We start from the raw sequence: 19,290 nt of genomic DNA on the forward strand, positions 1-19,290 counted from the left end.
ATTTACTGTGCATTTTGTGCCCAAGCTGTGGTGACTGCCAAATTTGAGATGCTGAAAGACACCGCAGTGTTTTCATGTATGTCAGTCTTTCTTCATGCAGGGATAGTCTACAAGGATTGTAAGCTTGTCATTTATTATGTTTTTCCTAAACATAAACAAAGTTAACTGGACTTGGCTAGACATTGCTATGATTAACATCACTGGTGTCAAGATAGTGTCACGAACTGTCTTCCACTTAATGTTGTTTTTTGCCTTGCCTAATGTCTGCTCTCTAAATTTTGTCTTGTTGCAATTCCAGACATCCAATCTACCTAGCTTGCCTAACTATTTTTATTCTAGTGTCCCTTTAAGCACAATGTGCTCTTCACTTTACCAGTGGCACTGGTTTCTTTCAGTCAGTATCTGTTGCAAGGCAAGCCTTGCTCACTCTTCTAGTAAATGGCATTCTGCTTTTCAGGCTATTCCCTGGCAGGCTGAAGCCACCAGACGCAGGGAGCCATGGATGTCCAACCAAGGGACATCAAGATTTTGGAAACGGTGGATGACATCCAGGAGAGGCGTGAGCAAGTCCTGGGTCGTTATTCCCAGTTCAAAAGTGAGGCCCGCCACAAAAGGGATCGACTCGAGGAGTCTCGCCGCTTCCAGTACTTCAAGCGCGATGCTGACGAGCTCGAGTCTTGGATTCACGAGAAACTGCAGGCAGCCTCGGACGAGAGCTACAAGGATGCAACAAATCTTCAGGTTAGCATCTGGGCATAGCATACTTGCCATTGTAGTATTGTATAACACGAGCACTTAATTCAGGCATCAGCGTAGTTTACAGCCTGAAGTGAAAAACTCAGTTGCTCCTTGGTAAAAGAAAGTTTGTTGAAAATTGCTAGCTGATGCATAAACTCTATCATACAGCTAGGTTAAAGGGTTGTGCTGGAGGCATGAATATTCAAATTCAGTTCTCGGTGGATCCTTGCATAGGCTGTTATATTCTGGGTTTGTATGGCCCTTTGAAAACTTTGGAACTCCTTGGATTATAGAAAAATCCATACAGGCTCAAGTTATTTCAGTCGTAGCAGTGTGCCTTGCATTTCTTGATATCTGCTAATACATGACAAATTGTTGTGAATTAGGTGTCAATTAGGTGTTTTGAAAAGCTTGCGCAAGACAGCCATAGGCAGAAGGCATATCTCACAGTTGTCATATCTCACAGTTGTCATAATGCTAGGATTGTATCCCATGTTTCCACTTTTTCATTGCTACAGCTGCACAGGTCTTTAAAATCGAATAAATTGGCAACCTTTGCTAAATCGAATGTTACACCTCTCTATTATCATTTTTGCTTTGTATTGGCCTTTAGCTCCACCACCAGCGCTCTTGCCAACATGGCGTTCTAGGTAGGATCACAAGATGATGGCTTGTTTGTAGCATCCCTTAAGGCTCAACCAGACGTACGCGTTCCAATGCGCCCGCACGCGCCGCACCACGCCTGGGCGCGTACGGCGTCAGGCGCGGAGGCTGTTTCGCGTGTCGGCGCACGGCGGCGTGGAGACCTACAACCGCTAGAATTTTTGCGCCCGCGCCGGAAGCTGCCGCTCGCGTCAGTAGCATGACACACCCCACATGACCACTGCAAGCCAACGTCACTTCCGGAACGACTCTTCGCGCGACGTTCAGGCAAGCCCGGGTCACCCTAGCGTTGTTACGGGGTTTGCGGAGCTTGCGGGAAACATGGCGGCGGTCCCGGCTGCCCGCTTCGAATTGAATTTGGCGTTGCTTTTGTAAAATGCACTTCGTTCGTAGCAAATGACTGTAAACGGCTTTCGCTTAGTCTCAGGCCGCTTCGACGACAGAGTATTATGGATAACCTCGTGGTGTTTTCGAAATCGCTTCTCGTTTCGAACGAGTCGAAGCCTAACAAAAGAAACATTCGAGATGTCAGCGCCACCTGTCGCTAATGGCGCGAAATAGCCGCAACAACGGCATATGGCCTCTGAGATTCAAAGATATCGCCGGTCAACTAAAATTGTAGAAAACGTGCGCTGCTTAGCGTACGCTATATTATAGCGTATAGCGTACGCTATAGTTGCTGACGCTAAACTAAAACTGTCTAATATGTAACACATTGCTTAACGTGGCCGTTAAGCGAAGGCTAGACTGCCTTGAACATGGCAAGCTAGCAACACTGCGCCGCCGCGACGAGACGCGCGGCTACGCGCGGCAACTCGTGCATCGTTTGGGTGCGCGCCCTCTTCCTCCGTCGGGCGCCACGCGACGTCGAGTCAGCGCGGCGTGTGCGGACGCATTGGAACGCGTACGTCTGGTTGAGCCTTTACAGTGGGAGCAAGCAACGAATAAATCTTTGTTGTAAAGCTGCATTCTTACTGCATTTTTGTTTTTCTTGATTCCATTGATCATGGCTGATTTGTCGCTTGGAGGTTTGTACTACGCCTGCTCGTCAAGTGCTGTCCAGTTCAAGCTCGAGGAAACAATGGCTGACAACCGCATGCACACTTTGGAAGCGTTTATTATGCTTGCAACTAATACTTTGAGCAGGCCAGTTAGCAATATTTAACTTCACTGAAGAATTTTCTACAACATTATGCTTGGTAAAGAGGGGTTTCAGACTTGCCATCTGGGGTGTAGTTGGCCTTGGCATCTGCCACGGCAGAAACTGCTAACCATGTGCACAGAATCGGGAGCGTTGGTGGTAGTAAAAAGCATTTATTGAAAAGAGAATGAGCGTTGAAGCTGGTCAAGTTTCTTATCTCGCCATTGGGTAGGCTTCTTAGTCCACACACCCTCCAGCCGCAATTGCCTGCTGTACCTGCCCTACTAGCCGGAGTTGGTCATGTAGATCTGAGCCTGTCAGTGCTGCTTCCCACTGCTAAGTGGTGGGGTTGAGAATGGGTAGAAGGTTGAGTGTATGTGCGTACGCCCACACTGTGAGATACAAGGAGGTTTATTCATTAGTGTGGACATCTATATGAGTATAGAGTGGGATGGATAGCGTGGTCCATATAGCCAAGATGAGAATGAGTATTAGTCTGAAGTTTTTGCTAGGTCACAGCCTCTTCACAAGTTTTTTTTGTGGGAATGGTAGGGTACGGTGAGTTAAGCGATAGTGCAGTAAGAGATGAGTATAGGTAAGTGGTAAAGGCCCCAGGTAAGTCTCGGCCAGGAACTCTTATCTGCTGTGTCTGGTTGGCATGAACTTGGGCGCAGGTATGTGCCTGCTTATAGACTTGTGACCCGGAGTCCATAGGAGAACATTAGAGGGGGTTGGTGTTTGTAGCGAGTTGAGTATGTGGTGAGCGTCAAAAATCTTGCTGCTGGTGTAGTGGCATGTTGCTTGGGAGCCCGAAAAAACGATAACGCAGTCCTGTTGCGGCTGAGCCACTAATGCTAGTGCAATGGCTACCTCCTCCGCTTCCATGTTAGATGTATGTTGTACCATGGCTGCAACAATTTCTTTTCCCCCACCATCTACTATGCCCAGTGGAGAAATGGTAGCGGCATCCACCTAGAGGGAGTTGGGATGGGTTCCATATTTTCGAGTCAAAGCTTACGCCCTAGCTTGTCTATGACCAGCATGATGCGTGAGTGCATTTTTCTTGGTATAGTTGGGATATGCATTTGGCTGCGGAGATGAGGCGCAATCTTCAGGGGCTTCAGAAGTGTGTAGAGGATATCTTAGTTGTTCAAGTATGTGTCGTCTAGTGGTGGATCACTGTAGGTTCCTTTTGATTAACAAGGTGAGCCTTGATAAGCTTTTGGGCAGTAGTGTGAACTCCAGTGCTTCTAGTCAGAATGTTGCCGTTCTGGGTGGCAGTCAAAGTGCCTGCTTGTAGGCTGTTCGCAAGAGTATGTTGAGGGCGTTGCGGTATACTATCTTCAGTGGGAGATAGAATATGGAATATACAAGGGGACGGATAATGAGGGCTTGTATGAGTCACAGGATGTCGTCCTTCTTGAGGCCACGTCTCCTGTCAGTGATGCGAGATACCATTCTAAGGACCTCCATGGTGGAGTGTTGTGGGTATTTGAGAGTATGGCCGGCTCCACCATTGGGCTGAATGTGCAGGCCAAGGGTACGGAGTTTTCTCACCAAGGGGATTGGGTTGGTGCCTATGTAGAGTGTAATATCGGCTGGTATCGGGCTTGCTTTTCCTCGCGGTTTGCACGTTAGGATAAGAAGTTCCAATTTTTCTGGAGCGCGCTGTAGTCCACTGGGCATGGCATAGTTCTGTACACTGTTGACTGCATGTAGTAAGAAATCTTGTGCACCTACAGAGCCACCAACTGACAACTGACATTGTCCATATAGTAATGTCATCTGTGTAAAGGGAGTGTTTGATGCTTGGGATGGCATTTAATTGGAGTAGTACAGTGATGGCGATGTTTAGGAGTACTGGTGAAAGCACTGCGCCTTGATATGTGTGCTTGTTGGTTGTGCAGACAAATCGCATTCGCAAGTTGTCGATGCCAATGGTGGCTGCACAGTTGGTAAAGAAGTCCTTGATGTTACGTGTGTTCTCTGAAGTTGGTACTGCTCAGGTTGTCTATAATTGTATGGTGTACCATCTTGTCAAAATCTCCCTTGAGGCAAGAGTGGCTTTTGGGCTATTGGGTGTAACGTGGACTTCTTTCTTCGGAATATCTTGAGTGGTAAGATGGGTCGAAAACCAAACATTGTGTCTGGGAAGAGATGCTGCTCCTCTGATGTAGAATTCTTCGTGGACAATGTGCTCAAAGCGTGTTCCCCGACATGTCAGTGATATGGGGCGTAGGTTGCTGAAACAGGGCATTTTACTCAGTTTGGTAATGATTTAGGCGTGCTGCTTGTCTCCCAGTGTTTGTTAAGAAGGTCGATTATGGCCTCCAGGGAGTTGTCAAGCTTCTGAAGGATATTATTGCCGATTCAATCGTGGCCAGGTGTCGTGTTGGCAGTAAGCTTATTGAGAGCTTGCATAAGTTTGGATGAAGTGATTGGCTGGTTGAGTGTCCCGTTTGGAGACCCTGTATACTCTGGAGAGGTTTCAACAGTTGTGCTTGGATGTCTGATATACTTGTCTTAAAGATCTTGAAGGAGTTGGTTGTTGGTTCCAGGGTAGTTGTGAAGAATTTGCTTGACCCGCCGTGGTTGCTCAGTGGCTATGGTGTTGGGCTGCTGAGTTCGAGGTCGTGGGATCGAATCCCGGCCATGGCGGCCGCATCTCGATGGGGGCGAAATGCGAAAACACCCTAGGTGCACATTAAAGAACCCCAGGTGGTCAAAATTTCCGGAGTCCTCCACTACGGCGTGCCTCATAATCAGAAAGTGGTTTTGGCACGTAAAACCCCATAATTTAATTTAATTTAAGAATTTGCTTCATAGTGTGCTAGCTCTCCCGCTTGTTTTGGGTGGTATCGAGAAGGTGCCATAGATGTGCCATGTCATGACTATGTGCAGAGTACCCTGTAGAGCAGTGCATATGTGACCCCAGCTCTGGTGGACGAGATGGTCGGGGTATTTTTCAGTAACTGCGGTGAGGGCCACAATGCAAGTAGGTGACTGTTGTTCTTTACCAAGCTTAGCCACTTTGCTTACTCTCTGTTTGTGTGAATTCCTACAGAGATGCATTTGGATTAAACTCTGAGTTTCTTGTGTCGTTGGTCCTTAGCCAGAAGTGCCTCGTCTATGAGTGTTGCAATCTCCTGATGAAACGTGTCAAAATGGGAAATCATTTCTTCACGCAATATGTGCACTTCCTGTCCTTCGGAGCTGACAGTTGACTCAATTCTGTCTACTGAAGCTCATACAGCAGATCTCGGAACAGATCTGTCTGTAAGTCGTCGGTAGTGGTCATCTCAATGGAAATGGGCTCGTTTCCGGTACTTCCAGCAGCTGGTGTATCGGGAATGTTTACAACAGAGGTGGATGTGCGGAGTACTTGTGTGGGTTATTTCGATGATGTAGTCGTGCACGTAACTCCCTTATCTCAGCGCAAACCTCTTGGACATTGTTCCCTAAAGGCCTGCTCTGTTGTGGGGGTACTGCGCATAGATGAATTGGTGGTGCAAGTTTGGGATGTTTTGGGGGTTGTTATGGGAAGCAGCGTTCTGCCCAGCTCACCTCGGGGGCCCCGACTGGGGACATTGATCAAAGTGCGTTTGCGGTTTCTGGGAGCGGCTGTTAAGCATGTCTGCTCTCAACGAGTGCTGGCAGTGTTCCAGCGGCGGTGGAGACTTCTGCATGCACCGCTTGCAGGGTACCATAAAGTCTCTGGCGATGTTGGGTGCATCTCGCATGACATGCCTAGCTGGCCTGCATGGAGTATTGTGAGCATAATAAATGCCTTCCAAGTGTAGACGTCATTGTCTACCATTGTTCCCTCAAACTGGAGTGCAGTCTATATACCAGGAGAAAACTGTCTATGAATGTATCCAACATGTAGTTTTGGTATAAGACATGCTATGTAACCAAAGGCAGCATTTCACAAATATTCAATAGTATACTCCATTTCATACATAGCAGGCAGTGCTGTAGAAGCTATGCAAGTAGTAGTGTGGTCATAGATTTCTTGCATGTGTTTAGCAGTGCAGTTGTTTTTGATCTGGATTCTTTCTTTGGATCAACTACTTCATATATTATGACTACAACTCGTAGACACAAGTTGGTCAAATTTGCATATTTGTGCACCTTTGTGCTTCCAGTATGTGGCGCACTATGTTTTGGTCACGAGTGGAAATAATGCACTGTGGTCGCTGGTTGCAGGAACATTTCGTTCACTCGTTTCATGATAAATAGGTGACCTTCGATGCATTTCATGGGATGAATGTAATATTTTGCGACATAAATGTATGAGGCTTAATTTAACATTAAATTACAGAAGGTGTGCCTTTATTTTTCTTTCATATGTGGTGCACTATTTTTGGTTGTGAGTGCGAACAGTGAGAGAAGTCTCTCTAGCCTTTGTAGCATTGCCTGCTATGTGTAAAATGGAGTGTAGGTGCCATGATAAGCTTGGCTATTCAATCTGGTAAATAACATTGCAGTACAGTTTGAGGAAACCCTTGCATGAGAATACTTTGCATAAAAGTTAGAAACTAACATGTAGCACATGATATCACTTGAACACTACTGCATTGGCATTACTACGCGTTACGCAGCTTACAGAAGCCAGGGTGTCTACCAACTAGGAAAACCAGGAATTCTCGGGGATATTGAGTAGTCTGGAAAAACTTGGGGTAGCCACAGGGAATTTGTGCTTCTATCAGGGAAAATTAGCTATAATTTTATTGAAAGGGAACGAAAGTTGCGGTAATGCTGGCTTGAGTAACAGACAGGAATCGTAACGAATCATCTTTGACACTTTGTCGTCGGCTGGAGAACTTGCCAGTTTACAGTCAACGACTAACTTTCCGGATGCCCTATAATTGGGACGGCTTCGTGGCACCACCACGTATCGGAACGGAACGTCTGAAATTTCGGCCACGAAAATGTATCGGAACGTCTGAAACTTTGGCCACGAGAGCCCTTCGCTGTCCAATTTTCCAGACTTTTTGCCGTGACCGCAGGTCCGAAACGGCATTAATCAAAGCCACCACCACTGCCATTTTGATTACCTTGCCGCCTCGAACCGGCGCTCACACGCAGATCCGCTGGAAGCTGTAGCCACCACTGCGGCAATGCTAGGCCTAGCTGCTTTGACGTTCGCTATTAAGCTTCTTGCCGTTGGGTGCCGTGATTTTCATTGAATTTGCCGCTGTCAGCAATGGCACAGACTCCGCCTTTGTGGTCCTCGCGATTGGCTTCAAAGCTCGTAAAGCACGGTGCGTTGCATAATGCCGGTACTGACAGGCCTTCAGAGCTTTTTCGAATACGCCTGTGGCGGTTTGAGCCCTTAAGGGCAGTGAAAGACATGCATTCATTTTTTCCAACTGGCCGATCTTTCGGACGTTTTTGCGGCCCCTAGGGAGTTTGAAAAATCGGACGTTGACTGTACAACTGACCAAAAAGATGCTTCAAATGGTCCAGGGGGCAAACGCATGATGGAAGGAGGACGAGAACAGGAAGGACCTATGCATTGAGAAATGAACAGGAAAGAAAGCGTGGTGCCACCACTTTGAAGGAGCTTGAGCTCAAAAAATAGTGTTGGCTGACGCCATGATGCAGGTGTCCCTCATCCAAACCAAAATAAACTGTTCGAAGCAGTGAAACATGATACTGAGGCGTAGTGCACGGGCTGAGAGTATGTCGGGACAATTGAGGTTGGCTTACGAGCTGTTGAGAGAGAATTTCAATTGTGACAAAGTTCGGGCCTCATACCACTGAGCTTGCCATCAGTTGATAGAAATAGCTCATATTTGAAAATATTTGCTTCTGTATGCATCTCCTTTTTATTCGTATTTGAGAATGTCCGACTCAATTTGCAATTCTTTTCGGAGACATTTTATTTGCTGTGCATTTTAATAACCCCTCCCTTCTATTCTTTTTTTGAATAAAATAAAGACTACTCCTTAGTATTCAAACTGGATTAAGTAGTCTTTGTTTTCAAATTTTTTTCACATGCTTACTAGAGTGACAGCATCGGGCGACATGGTTTCAACTCGCCCTGACATAAAACATAGTTTTGCATCACTCTGGGAATTTTGCAAAGGCACCCAGGGAAAACATGGAAAACTCGGGGAATTTGGAAATGCAAACTTGGTAGACACCCTGTGAAGCTAACTTGCATAGAGTAGTAAGGATTAATAACAGTTTAGGGTACTTCTTTGCTGGTATTGGTTACTGTGACTCAGCTTTGAGCATGGCCTGTTCATTTTATGAGCCCATTGCAAATTGAGTGGCATAAAATTGGTGGATGACTGTTATGGCTCATGAATTCAAGATGCACTATTATCTATAGCATCTGTAAAGAGAATGGTTGCTAAGAAAATTCATTAATTAATCATTGTGATGTGCTTTGTTTGGCAGAGCCTTTTTATAAAAGCAAATATCTTTTGTGGCCAGTCTAGTAATCTGTGAGCCCCCTTTCTCACTTGCAGCACAATGAGCATTTTCAATTCATAAATACCTACTGCACGTCACCCTTGTGTACACTGCAGTTTTTCTCATTAATCAGTACCAACTAGTTCTGCTTTCAGTCCTATCACCTGTTGCATGCTAAAAATCCGAAGTCATTGCTTGTGCTACTAGAAGAAAGCTTTATTAAATGACTCGTTCAGTCATCTTTGTTTGTTGATATCCCACTTCATTGCTCAAAGTTGGTCGAAATTATTGCACACTTAAACTGTGTGCCAATTGCTTGTTGCAGCTTGCACTACCACTGAAATGAAATTACTACTTAGGTGTGCAAATGATGCGCAAGTATTTCATATGGCAATAGTGGTCGCCTCCTTTCCACAGAAGCTAGACGTTCATGGAGCTGCACTGCTCCAACAGGTCGTGGATGCTGCATTGTGACGGCTCAGTGCATGCAATGCAGTGTTTGCACTGTTCATGACAGGTAATTGGGTAGTGAGCCATTTAATGGTTGCACAAAAACTTGCAAATGTCTAAGAATTCTGCTACACCTGTGGGATCAAATAGTTTGGAGGCACCATATCCTACCTACTGTACTTTGTTCTAGTGTCCAATTTACCACTCCAATCCTAATCTGGATGCAGAATGGAAGGTGAAGTCTGTTTACTTAGACAGTACTGTTACAAGTTTTTTTTGCAAAAGATGCTGAATTGTCTTCTGACATGCTTAAATTCTCTAGGATAGTTGTGCTTTGGTCCAAGATAAACGTTGAAAATATAGATAGACCTGAGGAACCTTGTGATAGGCTTTGCTGTCTGATAGATGTGACCCTGCTTCTTATGGGCATGAAAGATGTTGCTGATTACTGCTTAGTGTTGCCTGAACAATAGTTTCCTCATACTATAGCAAGTGCATGTAAAACTGATCAAAGTGATGTGAACCACCGGGTGGGGGCCTTTTTTTTTTTTTTTTTCAAACTCAACAAAGATGTTGCTGAATGCTACTTAATGTTGCCTGAGCAGTAGCTGTCTCATGTTATAGCTAATATATATCTAAAGCAGTGCGTTGGGTAGAGCCAACTGCATGTTTATTGTCTACAATGTGTATTCAAAGTCCTTCTGAAGCACAGGGCATTAGGTAGGACATGAAATATTCATTGTATTCCTATGAAGCTGAGTACTTCGTTGCTTTCTTTTTTGCAGGCCAAAATTCAGAAGCATCAAGCTTTCGAAGCAGAAGTTGCTGCTCATGGCAACGCCATCGTGGTACTCGATAATACAGGAATGGAAATGATTGGCTATGGTCATTTCGAATCGGAAAAGATCAAGGTATGATGTGCTTTACGAAGAGCTAGTGATATGCATTATAACAGACATTCTTGTTTGCAACAAAGTTGTAAAATTCGCCCGTCCTATGTCAAGTTCATACTAAATATTTTGGCGGCCATAGGAGTGTAATAACCTGTCTTCCAAGAATTGTTTTTGTCTATATAGGCCAATTCCTTTAAACCACGCTTTGTTTCGTATGGCCTGCTCAATGCAAGTTGCTGAGCTGTTATCATTGTTTGGAAGTACTGTGCCGATATAAAATTTCATTTGCAAAAGGCTTTCTTCTTTTCTTTTTCCTTTATATCAGTATGCTTTTACACTTAAACATCTTTAAGGACCAATATGCTGCAGAATTTGAAAAGGCTATAAAGTCGCCAACCAATAATCAAGCATGTTTGAATTAACTGGTCTGTTGCACTGCCACTGGCCCCATAGACCTAATGTATGAGGATGAGCAAAATTTCGGACACCTTACAGCATGCTGTGCGATAATTAGGACTCCAACTGTACGACTGAATGCTAATCTTGCTGTTGACTCGAGCAGAAATAGCGATATTGACACGTGTACTTATCTTTATCGGGCGACCACGTTTGGCCGCCTAACAAATGTTATCGCGCAGCGCAGGACGCGCCTGCATGTAAAAGAAGTTTCTGGAATGTTATCGATGGTTCCGTACACTGTCTTTCACCGCATACATGCAATCAGATTACACAAGTTGCGGTGAAAGACAGTGTACGGAAGCACGACCAGCCGTCGCCCAGCGCACCTACGCGAGGAAGACGGACAATTGGCGTGCTCCTGACCACCGCCCGCTCTGCTACCACTGCGGAGAAGCGGGTCACGTCTACCGACGATGTCCATACCGGGAGATGGGACTGCGAGGTTTCGCCGTGAACGCTCTGCGCCCGCAGCAAGGTGAACGCCCCCGCGATATCGCCGACTACCTCGCCGCTACTCAGTGGAGCTCTCGACGACCGTCGCGTTTGCCATCACCAGGCTGCTACCTGTCGCCGCAGCGCCGACCGTACACTGGCCCAGCCCGGGGCCGGTCAGCGAGCCCACATCCGGAAAACTAAAAGCAGCAACCAATGGAGGTGCGGTTGCTGTTCGTCGAACTGACGAAGATCCTCCGCCGCCGACGAAGACACCGAAGAAACTACCTCGACGACATAACGACACGCCGGCGTCCCGACGAAATCAGAAAGCCAAGACTACACCGACGAAAGATGACTTGACGATGCGACGTTCCAACTTCAGTTCAACACGACGCAGCCGTGATCCGACGCCAAGGCCTAACTGTAACGCAAGACAAAGAACCACCGACCTAGACGTGCTTCTCGACGGCCATGCAGTCACCGCCTTAGTAGACACAGGAGCCGATTACTCCGTCATGAGTGGACCCATCGCCGCCCAGTTGAGGAAAGTTAAGACTGCATGGGAAGGCCCTCAAATTCGGACCGCTGGAGGACACTTGATTACGCCGACTGGAATCTGCACGGCAAGAATTACCGTTCATGACCGGACTTACCCTGCCACCTTCATTATCCTCCAACAGTGTTCACGAGAGGTCATTCTCGGCATGGACTTCCTGAATCAACATGGCGCAGTTATCGACCTGAAGTCGAAATCGATAACGCTGTCGCAAGATCAAGCTATACCGCCGGAGAGCTGTCGTAGTCGCCACGCCTTGAGTGTGCTCGAAGATCAAGTGAGCATCCCGCCGCGCTCAAGCATTATTATTTCCGTCGGCACCGAAACATCCGCTGACGTAGAAAGCGTCATCGAGGGCGACCAACATCTGCTGCTCGACCGTGAAATTTGCATCGCAAGAGGGATCGCTCGACTCCACAGAGGGCAAGTGGAAGTTATGCTAACCAACTTCAGCCAAGAGTTCAAGCACATCAACAAGGGCACGACAATTGCATATATCGAGGAAATTGTGGAAACCAGCAATGCCTTTGTCCTCTCGGATTCAGCCGCATCTACCCCGATGAGCATAGTCCCCGAACCAGACTTCGACGTGAATCCAAGTCTTCCTATGAGTAAGCAGCAACAGATCAGAAGTCTTCTCCGACGATACAAAGACTGCTTTTCGACGTCATCTAGGATTCGACAAACACCAGTTGCAAAGCATCGCATAATAACCGAAGAGAGCGCTCGACCACTCCGCCAGAGCCCTTACCGAGTTTCGGCGCGAGAACGTGAAGCTATTAGGCAACAAGTTGACGAAATGCTGCGCGACATCATCCAGCCGTAGAAAAGCCCGTGGGCCTCTCCTGTAGTCCTGGTGAAAGACAGTGTACGGAACCATCGATAACATTCCAGAAACTTCTTTTACATGCAGGCGCGTCCTGCGCTGGCACGATAACATTTGTTAGGCGGCCAAACGTGGTCGCCCGATAAAGATAAGTACACGTGTCAATATTTTCGTTTTGATACGTCGCTAGCCTGTTCACTGGTGCATCCTTAAAGCTAAGGCTAGTGAAGGCTACTTGATCTATACTGTTTTGCAACTCCTTTGCAGCACTGCCGAAGGTACGAGGCATACACAGGCAGTATCCTTGCTCAGCGGTATATAGTTCTGGGCATAACTGTGATTGGTGGTGCAATTAGAGAGTTTTGCTTTTTCTTGGTACCTGATATTTTAGAGCAATACATGACGTGTTAGAACCTTTGCGCATGTACATCGTATACTGCGAATTACTATGGCGATTACTGCCGGTAGCCTTATTAGCCACCCTAACCGTGATTATGTAGTAACACTTCAGTGCCCATGCAGCACAGACCGCCCACTTTGATCTGAATACGCACTTGTTACTGGTTCTCCGCGCTGACAGCAAGAAATAAATGGTAAAATCGGTCATCACTTAGTCTCACGCTGAGGGCAAGACGTTAGGTATGTTTAGCTATAATTATTGAGATCAGCTGTTTGTTTTGACATTGCTAGTACAGTCGAGCCCACTCATAACAGTATTCAAGTGCCACGAAAATTTCATTGTTACAACCAATAATTGTTATAACCGGGTTAAATGAAAAATTCAAAATAGGGGGATGGCAGTGGTGATGTGAGAAAACTAACAGCGGGGGGACCAGTGCCCCTCCCCATCCTCCGTCCATTTCCTCCGTCTGCCGATTGTGTTCACTCGCTTAACTGCTTCCTGGGTGCTCCGATTGCATGTAACAAGCCGCGGCTGTCGGCGTTAAAGAATGGCACTGCTATAACCACTGCAAAGAGGTGTCGCGGGTGGCAAGCCATATGCGAGCACCGCCGAGGTATAGCTTTGGTGGTCCCGAAAGGGGCCTTTTAAATATGGCGAGAAGGCTGCCACGGCAGCCTGTAAGCTTGAGGAATACAGAAGAAATGCTGAGGAGAGATCGCCACAAGCATCACTCCACATGTTTCTCACTGGCTTGCACGAGAAAGGCCTATGTCCGTCAGCCTTGCACGCTATACGCGAAGCTTGCCAACATCCTTCTCCAAGGCCTCCAAATGCTCCACGTAGTGCAGTATAAGGTTCCTCACGAAAACGAAGCCTCGGAGGGACTGAATCATCTGCCGGGCCTCCTGTGAGGACAACATTGAGGCAGTCTGCCCTACCGCGTCATCGCTGCCGTCGCTATCTGATGTAAGCACGTTCGCAACGATTGTCTCATCGGTTAGCACTTAGTTTCCAAATCTATAGCTGTGTGCTTTCTTTTCAGCGGCAACGTTGTGCATTGCCGATGATCAGTGGGCGGATCAGCAGTCTTACGTTTTGGTGGCGAGACAAGCGAGGCTAAAAAACCGCATGGCCAAGAACAACTTTGACGCAACCAACTATAACAAACGCAAGAAGGGGTTCTTGAGGGAAGGAGAAAAGGCTAGCACTATCTTCTGCAACCCTTGCGAGAGCATGGCTCAGCACCAGCAGGGAGGTGGAGGGGGGAGTACAGGATGAATGAGGAGCCAGCCAGCAACATGCAAGCAATCTGCTTGCGGCACAGTTGGCGCAGTCCATTCGTGTTTCGGAGGGTGGGGTGGCATAGAGCTATGGGCGCAGCCCATTAGTGTTCGAAGGGGTGGAAGGGCGACAGGAGAGACCACGCGGAGATGGCTGGAAAACGAGCGTGCGGTGGCTGTTGGAGCAGCAGCCCATTGTGCAGCAGCTCAAATTTCTTGTGTCTTTTTTTCTTTTCAAGGATTTCGCATTTCACTACCTTTCGGCTTGGGACACTAGCAGCCAGACTTCATCCTTATAACCGATAATGCCGCATCAGGGCATTGTAGTGAGCGGGTTATTTCACCATGGAAAACATACAAAAGTTGACGGTGCCGCAGCTTCTCATTGTTATAACGAATATTGAGGGCGAGCTCCACGACTGGAAAAGCTGGTGCCACCATCGGCATGACGTGGCTTGAGGGATCGCGTGTACACAGCGGCCGCGTCGGCTGCTTCGGAAGCGCTGAAGCGAGCTGAAAACGAAAGTTTAAATTCCCACCTGCGCCGCGGTTCTGATTAAGTAGTGAGGCTTTACTGCCTTGGGTGTCCGCTTGACATTTGAAAGTACTATAATAGGTAGTGGCTGCCTTTGGAGGCATGCCGCATGGTAGGCTACTGCTCGGTGCCGCAGTGCCGGACGTTCGCAACGGAGCCTGGTGTCTGCCTTATTCACTACGTAACCTCAGGACTAGGAGCTGCGTGAAGCTTGGCTGGCGAAACTTAGAACCAGCACACAGCCATCGGCTACAACTCGGGTATGCAGCAAGCACAGACGCGAGGAAGATTTCTGCTACGTAGCCGAGACGCTTGCCCATGCCCGCTGCCCGGCTAATGTCGTGACGGTTTGGTCTATGAACTTGTCGATGCTAGATACAGTCGAACCCGGCTACAGTCAAACCCGGCTATATCGAACTCGCAAAAAAACGCCTATCAGTTCGATATAGAGCATAATTCGATATAAGCCTGCTAAATAATTGGATGTCATAAAAGCACATACCATTTATAAAATCACTTTATTAACGAAACTAGCTTAGTTTGGCATAAATTAGTCCTGCATTTTCTTCTGCTTGGGCAATTCCGCTGCCTGCGACGCACGCACTTCCCCACGTTGTCTAAGGAGTCGGAGCAGCTGAGGCCGCAACCTTCCGCATTCGCGCAGAAGCGCCGGACTAATGCGAGTGCACCAATCACTTCGGAGGATGTGGGCAAAGGACCGTAGTTGCTTTCCTCAATGTGCCTACTTTCATTTGTGCTCGGTACGATGTCGGTGATGTAGTCTTCGTTTCCGGGCTCTACCGTGGTCGTGACACCATCATCTGCACTCACAAACTCGTCCACCGTTGATTCGAATATCCCGAAAATTTTGACAGCTCGCTCCAAACTTCGGCAACACCGGCAACGGCTTCGTCGCATTCATCAGAATTTACAGTCCTCACCGAGCACGCGGAAACCGGCACGTATGAAGAACCCCTCGTACACTGCCGTGCGTACGCGTCGGGCGCCATGGGCACCGGGTTGCGAGTCTGGCCACTTTAGCCCTAATCGTGCCGAGAGTGCTCCTCGGAATCTTGCACGCTGCGGGGACATCCAACTTCTCATCGCGTTTGACGCGATTTATGATTTCGAGCTTCACGACGAAAGGCGAATTCTGCCGCTTCATCACGGCAACACTGCGGGATGTTACGTTTCGCCTACGACGCGCGGTATAGCCGGCGCGGATGCAACGGACGCCGGGGCTTCGTTCAAAGCGGCGGACATTTTGGCCCGTTCGGAGCTGCCGCAAAGCCTCCCCGCCAAGCGCGTCCAGGCGTGTTTCAGTGCCACGTGTCTTTGTGTGTGTGTGTGTGTGTGTGTGTGTGTGTGCCCACGCTTGTCAAAGCGCGGCAGGCGGGGAGAGGAGCTCCCCAAGTGTGAAGCGAGGAGGTCTGACAGGCACCGGCTTGGCGGATGCGTCACTACACTCGTCTCAACGTGTCTCTCAGCTCGTCCGTGCCCCGCCGTCACGTGGTCTCGTCACGAGGCCTTCCTCTTGCCCGCGACGCCGAGAGTATAAGAGCAGCTGCCCCCGGACGCCAGGAGAGAGGCTCCGATTTCTTTCGTTGAGTTACATGCTCTCCCGTCTCTCCACTTCGGTCGACCTGACCGCCCGCTCTTTTGCGATGCTAGAATAAACAAGTTGTTCTGTTACCAGTCTACTCATGCTTTGCCGGGACCTTCGGATGCTTCCAGTTGTGCCCCAGGCCGCCAGGCCAACGCTACCCTTGGGGCTTACGACCCATTTGCAACAACGGGTGTCAGCCCTGAGATTCCAACAACTCGTGCCAGCGCCGAGGTTACAACAACTGTCTGCCAGCGGTGAGATCGCGACAACGGAGGCCAGCAGCGAAGATATGCGGTTGACTGTATGCTGAGCAGCACAACGACCATCCGGGAGCAGTGCAACGAGCCCTGTGTGATGACTGGTTGCCTGCAGCGGAACGACTGCGCTGAATTCTTGGCTGCGAGGTTTGGTGAGTGCGGGACTTTCTTCTTCTGAGTTTTGCCAGGCTTTTGTTAGTGTCAGAAACAGAGCTGGTAATTGTGGTTGTCGTTGCTGCCGGGTTAGTTTGCGGCAAGACAATAGTAGGCAGTAGAGAAAGCAGCATTCAGAGCAGCCATGGATTTGAAGTCGTTGCGCAAACCGATATTGCTGGAGCTTGCAAGAGAGTTGGGTCTGGATGTCTCAGACAAACTCAGAAAACCAGAACTGCTGAGGGCTATTCTTGAGTTAGAGGCTGAGGATGACGAGCTGTCGGAATGCCTTGAGACCATTGAGGAGCGGGCAAAAAGACAGGAGCGCGAACTTAGAGAGCAAAAAGAGAAACAGGAGCGCGAACGAAAAGAGCAGAAAGAAAAAGAAGAGCGCGAACACGCTTTGGAAATGAAGCGTCTCGAGGTAGAGATGGAACGCGCTCGCAATGGAAGTCAGGCACACGGTGCAGGAGAACGAGTATTGTTCAAAATGACTGACCTGATGCGGCCGTTTAAGCTTGGAGAGGACATTGGTTTGTTCCTGGTTAACTTTGAGCGAACGTGCGAGAAGCAGGGGTTCTCTCGGGAAACGTGGCCACAGCGCTTGCTCACTTTGTTACCCGGCGAGGCGGCCGACGTAGTCGCTCGCTTGAAGAGAGAGGAGGCAGAGGATTTCGACAAAGTGAAATCGAGTCTGCTAAAAAAGTACAGGCTGTCAGCGGAGGCTTTCCGTCGGAAGTTTCGGGAAAACGAGAAAGGCAGAAGTGAGTCATATACAGAGTTTGCGTACAGGCTTATGTCAAACATGCAGGAGTGGCTCAAAGAAGAGAAAGCGTTTGGTGTCCACCAGAAAGTTCTGCAGTGTTTCGGGCTGGAACAGTTTTATAGTCGGTTACCTGAGAACGTGCGGTACTGGGTCTTGGATAGGCCAGACGTTAGTACGGTGGCTAGAGCCGCTGAGCTAGCCGAGGAGTTTGTGACGCGTCGGGCTCGCGGAGCTAAGGACGGTCAAAAGGGTGAATTTGGCTCCAAGTTTGAGAGGCCGAAGTTCACGCCCATGAGAGCAAAGGGGGACACACGTAGTGCGGATGCGAGTGAAAGCAGTCTGTCCGAACGTAAGGAGACGGCGGCAGCCGAAGCCGAACGCAGAAAGCGGTTCGAGACGAGGCAAGCGCGCGTTTGTTATACGTGCCAGAAGCCGGGTCACTTTTCGGCGCAGTGTCCAGAAACAAAAACAAAAGTCGTGTTTTTGTCATTATGCAGCACTGACGAGAACATGAAGCTTCTCGAGCCTTACATGCGAGACCTCCTCGTGAACGGGAAAGTGTGCCGAGTGCTTCGCGATTCCGCAGCTACGATGGATGTACTTCACCCCTCTTACGTAGAACCCGATATGTTCACGGGCGAGTGCGCATGGATCAAGCAAGCCGTGGAAGCTCATAGCGTGTGTCTGCCCGTAGCAAAAGTGCTTATTGAAGGACCTTTCGGAGCGCTTGAGACGGAGGCCGCAGTGTCATCTATGCTGCCCCCCCAGTACCCGTACCTATTTTCGAACAGGTCCGATCACCTCCTGCGCGAGAAGGGGCTTTTGTTTGGTGAGGCTAGCGTTCAGGCCTTAACCAGATCAAGGGTTCGGGAGCTCGCTGCAAAGGCGGTAGTTGCGGGGCCGGCGTTGTCGAACGATGAGAAAGGGTCAGAGGCGCAGCAAGCTGATATTCAGAGCACGCCCGAACTGAATAAAATTGAGCCTGTAGCGTTAAAGGCACCAGATACTGGAGAGGAAATTCCCGATGCGGGAAAGTTAGAAGAGCTATCTGCAGATTTGCTCATCGCACCTACGTCAGACGGACTTAATAGGTTGCTAAAAGTCAGCCGGTCGGCTTTGATAGCCGAGCAAAAGAAGGATGGCAGCCTAGAAAACATACGCTGCATTGTCAAGGAAGGTATCGCCAAGAAAAATGCTCGCTTTGTGGAAAGAGGTGGGGTCCTGTACCGGAAGTATCTAGACCGCAGGGGAGTGGAGTTCGATCAGCTGATCGTGCCTCAGTGCTACCGTCAGGATCTGTTGCGCTTGTCGCATGGGGTTCGTGGTCCGGACACCTAGGAGTTAAGAAAACTAAGGACCGTCTCTTGCAAGAGTACTATTGGCCAGGGTGTTTTCGGGACGCAGACCACTTTGTGAGGACATGTGACACCTGTCAGCGGGTGGGCAAACCAGGGGACAAATCGAGGGCGCCGTTGAAGTTGGTACCTATCATTACGGAGCCTTTTAGACGGCTCGTTATTGATACAGTGGGACCTCTGCCGGTAACAGCCACGGGGTACAGACACATTTTGACTGTGATCTGCCCAGCGACAAAGTTCCCTGAAGCAGTGCTGCTTAAAGAACTCAGCTCAGTTGAGATAGTCAATGCACTACTGTCCATATTTGCGCGAGTTGCTTTTCCTGCGGAAATCCAGTCAGATCAGGGC

At 48.6% G+C, this 19,290-nt stretch overlaps 1 protein-coding gene across 3 annotated transcripts in view; it reads left to right on the plus strand.

The window, feature by feature from the left end:
* Positions 1-19,290, plus strand: part of alpha-Spec (alpha spectrin) — a 185,931-nt gene that overhangs the window by 7,945 nt on the left and 158,696 nt on the right. For all 3 annotated transcript variants that reach the window (XM_050195776.2, XM_050195775.3, XM_050195777.3), the window contains exons 2-3: positions 458-741; positions 10,201-10,326. In XM_050195776.2, the coding sequence (XP_050051733.1) occupies positions 499-741; positions 10,201-10,326 (369 nt within the window). In that variant the 5' untranslated portion in view covers positions 458-498. The remainder of the gene's footprint in view (positions 1-457; positions 742-10,200; positions 10,327-19,290) is intronic.

Source organism: Dermacentor andersoni, chromosome 1, assembly GCF_023375885.2.
Source record: "Dermacentor andersoni chromosome 1, qqDerAnde1_hic_scaffold, whole genome shotgun sequence".
Classification (NCBI taxonomy): domain Eukaryota; kingdom Metazoa; phylum Arthropoda; class Arachnida; order Ixodida; family Ixodidae; genus Dermacentor; species Dermacentor andersoni.